The 7,509-nt window shown below is 54.1% G+C and overlaps 1 protein-coding gene across 1 annotated transcript; it reads left to right on the top strand.

Moving 5' to 3' along the window:
• Nucleotides 1-2,958: 2,958 nt before the first annotated feature.
• Nucleotides 2,959-6,036, top strand: EVX2 (even-skipped homeobox 2). Its single transcript, XM_075153953.1, has 3 exons — nucleotides 2,959-3,382; nucleotides 4,512-4,768; nucleotides 5,377-6,036. Exons 1-3 carry the CDS (start codon nucleotides 2,959-2,961, stop codon nucleotides 6,034-6,036), a joined length of 1,341 nt encoding a protein of 446 aa, XP_075010054.1.
• Nucleotides 6,037-7,509: the final 1,473 nt, after the last annotated feature.

Here is a 7,509-nt window from a genome sequence, read left to right as displayed (position 1 = left end):
GCTGTTGGTTTTGAAGAACTCTAAACATATGCCAAAAGGTTTTTAGGCTGTGCTGTTGTTTTCTTAAAACAAAACCAAAACCAAAACCCAAACCCGATAAGCATCGGTGCAGTAAATGCATCTAGTTTGCTGGGAATATAAATATCAGGTGACTAGTTTATTAGTGGATTGACGGTTTGGGGTGAGATGATTAACTGCATGGCGGGGAATGGTTTTGTTACCTCATGTCCACTTAGTGGAAGATTATTAACGTCTTTTATGACATGTTATTCCCCTTGCATATGAATGTAGCTATATTTTAAGACACATTGTACATAACCTAAGGTATCAGTATTGTTTAAAAGGTGCAAAATATAAAATAACACTAATAAAGGTCCTTCACAGCCGCACTTGCGTGTGACTTATTTTTCTCACATTGAGGCTTTTCATATAGTCTTTTCCATCCGCTCCGAAGAACATAAAAAGCGTTCCCTCCTTTTTAGTGGTGCAGTAACTTTTCTGGAGCCTAACGTTGTGCCGGCTTTGGTTGTGTGCACACACGAGTGCCTCGGAGATGTGGTATCTCGGCTGCGGTTTTCCAAAGAGCAGGGGGAAAGATGCTCGCCCTGTTACCGCCTTTAAGAAAACAGACGAGGGCGCCAAACGACAGCAATAAACCCGGCCGCAAGCTTCCGCCCCGCCTCCCGCCCCGCCGGGCCCGGTTGCTGGGGCCGCCGGCTGCTGCGGAGCCGGGCGCGGCGGGGGAAGCGGGGGTTCCGGGATCCCGGAAAGGCTGCGCGCCCCCGCGGGCCCGCCGGGTAGTGCGGTGCGGTGCCCGCTGCCTCCCGCGGGGCGCCCGCTCCGCCACGCTCAACAAGAGACGATCTGGAGTGTAGCAGCCGGGACACCCCCCGTGCCGCCGGGAGGGCAGTGCAAAGTCCCCGTGCTCGTCCCGGCCGGGGGCGGCGGAGGGAATGGTGTGCGGGCTCTACCCGCCGCCCCGCGGCTTGCGCCCCGCTCCGCTCCCCTCCGCATTGGCCCGCTCCGCCGCCGCGCCCGCGGGCGAGGAAAAGTTGATATTTACTTTTGTCTGGTTTTGGGGCTGTAAAACGCAGGACACCACACTGCAGTCTAAATTCACATTTCAAAGGGCTGACATAAAACGCTCACTAATGGAGGGCTGGATTTTGCAAACAACGCCTAGAATGTTTCCTAAATATTTGGTGGAATGTTTAGGGAGACTCTAACACGTTATTAAAAAAAAAATCTGACAAGTATCCCATTTTCGAGCTATGAATCATGCGCAAGAGCACAAGAGCTTAGGAGATGTGTGTGACTAACATTAGCAGGAACAGCTCTCCTCGCAAAAAATCACAGGAAACATTGGGGTGTTTCTCCGGGCGATGAAACTCAGATTCCCAGGGTCTAAATACTAGATGATGTGCGTGAAAAAAAATCACAGCGACAATAAAGGTTGGGCAGCTATCGAAGAGCACTCCAGAGATGCTAACGACAAAGGATTTATCTTCGTTTAAATGGTTGCCATCAGCGTCATTATTACTAGCAAAGTTATCACTGAAGGGAGACTTTCCGACTGTCACGTCTGCCGAGCGCGGCAGCCCGTGTCCCCTGCAGCGCGGCGACGCTGCGCCCCGCAGCACCCGGCAAAGAGCGGAGGGATGAGCTCACTGAGCCACAGGTAACTTTGGAGAGAGGGTGCTAAAGGTGACGTCTCTGCTAGCTCGAAGCCTGTGGGCGATAAACCCCCATCACTTATTTATATTATTATTTTTAATTTCTAAATGCGTAGACTTTATTGGCGGTGGGGAGGGAAGAAGCAGAGGGCTGGAGAGAAACCTGCCGGGAGGATGAAATGGCACGGCCGCGGAGTGTTTTAAATCACGAATGCATTTAATGCTCTTCGGTTGTTCCCCCCCTTGTCATACCGTACTACAGCCAGTATTGTCCCAGGGGGGAGAAAAATAGCAGGCTAGCTTCGCCGATAAGCAGGATTATAGAAAGTAAAAAGGAGATTGTTTTTAAGGACGCAACGAAGAAAAATATATTAGAATTACAGTATATTAAAATTATAATAAATATTTTAGTTTCCAGGCAAGTGCTGTAGGTGCACTCGAATCGGTGCGTGCTGGCATCAGCGGTCTTATAAAGTCTGGGTATAAGGTTTGAGCGTGTGAGGGGGTGCGTGGGGGTGTCAGTGCAAATTCCTAAATAAAAGTACTAATGCGGTCTGGATATGGGAAGAAAAAGTAAAGAGGTATCAGCGGCAGGAGGTTCTCGGTCCTCTGGTCCTCTTCCAGCATTTCCTCGCGTTGAGATCTAAAATCCGCCTTAGAAATAACAATAAATAAAAGCATTATCTAATATTTAGCATGTAGTTCTGTCCGAGGACAAATGAGAAAGAAGCTGCATCATTAGGACCTAAAAGGCAACAAAACAAAAATCAGAGCATAATGATGCACCTAAATGAAGGGGGAAATGTTGCACAGCTCATTTTATTAATCAGACTGTCAATTCCACCCCAGAGGCCAAACCCCAGAGCAATTCAAGCAAGATCTGATCAAGCTAAGGACAAGAGCTTTACTCCTCACTTCTTGTCTTTCTTTCTTTCCACCTGGATATATTTGTCTGCTCTGAAGCCGCCTTCATTATCCACTGACAGGAGCTTGTATTTATTTGCTTATAAACCTGTTACAATAAATGATTATTCGAACAGCGTCATTCGTACCTTAATGACGAGCACCACTTTTTGATGAATGACATTTCGGGCTAGAAAGGATGTATGGGTCATTTTGACCAGTCATTCCCTCGCTTTGGCATCCCACAATTTTTACGCCTCCCTCAAAAAGAGATAATAATATTTAGAGACACTTGCCGGGCTGAATGTGAATTAGCCCCTGCTGCAGCTCATCATTAGTACAGGACCAGCCCTGCAACTTTGACATTTTTTATAAAGCTGAGATGATGGAAAGAATAAGAAAAGAGATGATCCTGATGGAGAGAGGGCTGCACAGCCCTACAGCTGGCAAAAGGCTCTCGAATTTGTCAGACTCAGCTGGAAATGCGGTGCTGGAGGCCCTTGAAAATTCTCCGCACAGTGGTCGCCTCAGCCCGAGACTGACTGCCGCCTCCCTGCACAGCGCTATAGGGGACATCTCCGCCAAAGGCAAATTTGAAATAGACACTTTATTCAATCTTCAGCATCCGAGCAGTGAAAGCACCGTCTCCTCCGAAATCCCGCCGTCGGAAAGCAGGAAGAAAATCAGCCTTTATTCCGAAGTTGCTCAAGAGGCAGATATGAACAGTGATGTGGAGGTGGGCTGCTCCGCGCTCCGCTCCCCAGCCAGCCTGACTTCCTCACAGCTGAAGGAAAACAGTAACAAAGGTAACTCTTCCTTTATCATCTCCATCTAAGCCCCGCACTTTGCCAACCGGCTTTAAAAACCAAAGCAAACCCACCGCCACCGCCAAAGTTGCTCGCCTCTGCACCGGTGCTCTCTCTTCTGCGAAGACAGAGCTCCTGGCTGTAAAATATTATTGCGATTACTGCGCTATCCCGATAGCCGAGACACACTGCCCGGGTAGCTCCTGTGCGGATGCGTGCGTGTGTGTGTGTGTGTGTGCGCGCCCAAATCCATTGCTATGTAGATATATATCCAGAATACATGTGGGCACAAATATCCACCCACCTATATTTAGGGAAAGCTTTCTCCTTATTTTTCCTCGCGCTCTTGGGGCTCTCGGCGTCTCTCGAGCTGTATATATGTGTATGTACATACATAGATTAAATTAGAGAGAGAGAGGAGAGAGCGAGGAAACTGTCCATATTTGCCTGTGTGTGTCCTTCTCTGTGTGTATGCAACGTGCCGTCCTGTGTCCACCTCGGGGTAATTGGGCATTGTTCACTGTCCCCCTACTTATAACAGAGGGTTTGAAACAGCCTCGTCTCCTTCCCGCTTTGCGGGGCATGGTGATGGACGATGGTTGTTATTATTGCTGTAATTGGGGAGGGGGAGCCAGGTGAGCGCTGGATTTCCTAGGGGCCACAGTGCATGCCTTTTTTGTCAAATGTGCCAGAGAAAGGAAGGTATCCTCGACGTAACGTTAGAGAAAAAAAATGGCTTTTATGGCTGCTCTTATTCCGTACGTCTCAAACGAAAATAAGAACGGCAGTCGACAGGGAAAAGGCTAGCGCCGAGCCCGGAGCTCCTGGCAGCCTGGCGCCGAGCCCCGGCCCGTGCCCTCGCCCGCTCTCCCCGGGGCTCGGCTGCCCTGCAGTCACCGAACCCGCCCCAGGTACTGAGAATAACGCGGTTATGAAGTGACTCAAAAAACAAAAACACAATAACCCACCCCCCCTCCAAATCCAACTTTATCGATTCTGTTAGCAGCAGCGATTTGTAAGGATGACAGCTGGCGTTAAGGACGGGCGCGCAGGGCCTGGCCCGGCCCGGCCAGGCGGGCTGGGGGGCCGCCCCGCCGCTCGCTCTCACCCCCGTGCGCTCGCCCCGCAGGCTACGCGGAGAGCAGCCCGGCGCCCAGCACCCCCGCCACCGCCGCCGCCCCCGCCGCAGGCATCGGCAGCCTGCACAGCGGCGGCGCGCTGGGCGGCTCGGCGGCGGGGGCCGACCAGGTGCGCCGGTACCGCACCGCCTTCACCCGCGAGCAGATCGCCCGCCTGGAGAAGGAGTTTTACCGGGAGAACTACGTGTCGCGGCCGCGGCGCTGCGAGCTGGCCGCCGCCCTCAACCTCCCCGAGACCACCATCAAGGTACGCCGCCTTCCGCGCCCCGCCAAGCCGCCGCGGCCCCGGGCACCCCGCGGTGCCCGGTTCCCCGGGCCGGCTGCCGACTTCGCTCTGCGGTGAAGGGCTCGCCGGGCCCTTGGCTGCGATCGCCCCTTGTGCCCGTTTGCTTCTCCGCACCGAGAACTTTTCATTTGCTTTTTAAAAAATATAATTACTATTATTCTTTATTTCCTCGTCAGTTTTTATCGCGTTAGCGTATTTCCTAAAGAGAAGAGGGAAGAGAAAATAAACGCAGCTATTGAACACGGGGGGATGAGCGCGTCAATACCGTAAAGTCATAGTCCTGCGTGCGGGGGAGGGGACGGCTCGAAGGGAAAAAGTTTATTCAGACCGAAGGGGTCCGTCCCCACCGCTCCCCTCGGGCAAGGTCACAGGCGATTGCTCCGGGTAGGAGAGGGGTCTCCTACGAGCGAGGCGGCCGCGGCGTAGCCGCGGGCCGAGCCGCTTTGGCGATAGGTGTCGGCGGGTGTCCGCCCGGGCCGGTGCCGGCAGCGGGAGCGGGTGCGGCGGGGCGCGGAGCGGCGCGGAGCGGAGCGGAGCTGAGGCCGCGCTGTGCTTGTCTCCCCGCGCAGGTGTGGTTCCAGAACCGGCGGATGAAGGACAAGCGGCAGCGCCTGGCCATGTCCTGGCCCCACCCGGCCGACCCCAGCTTCTACACCTACATGATGACCCACGCGGCGGCCACGGGCAGCCTGCCCTACCCCTTCCACTCCCACGTCCCGCTCCACTACTACCCGCACGTCGGGGTCACCGCGGCCGCCGCCGCCGCCGCCGCCTCGGGGGCCGCCGCCGCGCCCTTCGCCACCTCCATCCGCCCGCTGGACACCTTCCGCGCCCTCTCGCACCCTTACTCCCGCCCGGAGCTGCTCTGCAGCTTCCGACACCCCGGCCTCTACCAGGCGCCGGCCGCCGCCGCCGCCAGCCTCAACAGCAGCGCGGCCGCCTCGGCGGCGGCGGCGGCGGCGGCAGCAGCGGCGGCGGCGGCGGGCTCGGGGCCGCCGGGGGGCTCGGCGCCCTGCTCCTGCCTCAGCTGCCACAGCAGCCAGACGGCGGCAGCGGCGGCGGCGGCGGCCTCGGCGCTGGGATCGCGGGGCGCCGCCGCCGCCGACTTCCCCTGCACGGCGGCGGGGCAGCGCTCCGAGAGCGGCTTCCTGCCCTACTCGGCCGCCGTGCTCGGCAAGGCCGCCGTCGCCTCGCCGGACCAGCGGGAGGAGGCGCCGCTCACCAGATAACTACCCCGGCCCGGGTCCGGGGGCGGGGGGCGTTTTGTAGGGGGGGCCGGGGGGGGCCCGGGGCGGGGGGCGCCCCCGGGCTCGGCCAAAAAGTTCCGTCTATTTTTCTACTGCTGACCGCCCCGCCGCCGAGAGGCGCGGGGCCCGGCGGGGAGGGCGCTCCGCGGCTCTTGCGCCCCCGCGGAGGCGGCCCTGCGGTGCGCGCTGCCGTGCGCTGCCCGGCGCCGGGCTCCGCGGGGCTGCGGGCGGCCGGGCCGGCGGTTGCGGGGAGGGGGAACCGGCGGAAGGGAATGTGTTTCTGGATTGTTTTTCTTTTTTCTTTTTTAATTATTATTATTATTTCGGTTTGAGTTCGACTAAATGGGAAACGTCTCGCGTACTTCTGTACGACAAGCGGTAGCTAATGAGGCTGCCGCGGCCGGGCCAGTAACGGGAAGGGAAGTGTGAGATTGACAGGATGGGGAGAGGCATTTTTTAAGCTCGCGCTTTCTAACTACCATAATCCACGCTATCTGGGAAATACTTGAATCTCTCTAGGTGTAGGCTGTCGTCCTGAAGCATTTACCTTCCAGGCACTTGTCTAAATCTAATTATTTTTCTTAGCGTCTTTCTCTCCTCTCGGTAAAACGGCTCTTGGATTTATTTCTCACGCATCTCTGTCGCGCCTTTGCCTCTGAAAAGCCACCACTGGGTAACTGAGACCTGCTATACCAAACCACTGCTACTGGAGGGACTTCCTTGAACTTGAAGAAAGGCACATCAAAAACCACCAGTGTTACTGCCATGTCAATTTTGATGCTAATAATGTGCAGATTATGACGAAAATTGCCAATCATGTTCTCTGATGGACCTCCTTTGAATGTGGAATTGGAAAAAAGTTCCCCGCACAGAGACCTGCTGTCAAGTACTAACAACCCGCTAAGGGAAGTCATTAGAAGAGACAGATAAGAGACTTGGTACATAAAACATTGTTCTTGGTGCATAGAATGTATGTTATTTAATGTTATCTCTGTTACCCGAAGTGATTTCGCACAAGAAAGCCACTTTCTTATCATCTCAATTGCCAATTTTCATTTTGGTAACTTGGACGCCCCGGGTAGACTTTTCTCTGTTAAGTTGATATTCCACCAATGTGAAGAGCCTCATTAAATCAAACCCAGATATTTCCATAATGCTCCCTACAGAGCCACTTCACTCTTCACATAATGAGATTTTTCTGAAGAGTTGAAGCCCTCATCTAACTTGCTATTGCTTGTTTAGGCCCTGTGTGAATGTGAATACACACACACACACGCGTACACTCTCAAAAAAAAAAAAAAAAGAAGAAAAAATCTCTATTATATATTTCGAATAAGTGTCCTGAAATACTTCTATTTTTAAGACACTGGATTTTTTCATATTCTAATAATGAACTTTCAGGAAATGATTTTAAAGGCTATACTGTTTTGTTCAGTGAACATAAATCGTAGGGTT

The sequence above is a fragment of the Calonectris borealis genome, chromosome 6 (genome assembly GCF_964195595.1).
Source record: "Calonectris borealis chromosome 6, bCalBor7.hap1.2, whole genome shotgun sequence".
Lineage (NCBI taxonomy): Eukaryota > Metazoa > Chordata > Aves > Procellariiformes > Procellariidae > Calonectris > Calonectris borealis.
The sequence above is the reverse complement of the archived record's forward strand: the minus strand, read 5'-3'. Positions and strand labels throughout refer to the sequence as shown.

Bases quoted from the DNA above. Each gene is read 5' to 3' on its own strand.
- EVX2 (XM_075153953.1), top strand. From the start codon at position 2,959: ATGATGGAAAGAATAAGAAAAGAGATGATCCTGATGGAGAGAGGGCTG. The intron at 3,383-4,511 runs GTAACTCTTCCT...CTCGCCCCGCAG, and splicing joins GAAGGAAAACAGTAACAAAG to GCTACGCGGAGAGCAGCCCG. The intron at 4,769-5,376 runs GTACGCCGCCTT...CTCCCCGCGCAG, and splicing joins TCCCCGAGACCACCATCAAG to GTGTGGTTCCAGAACCGGCG.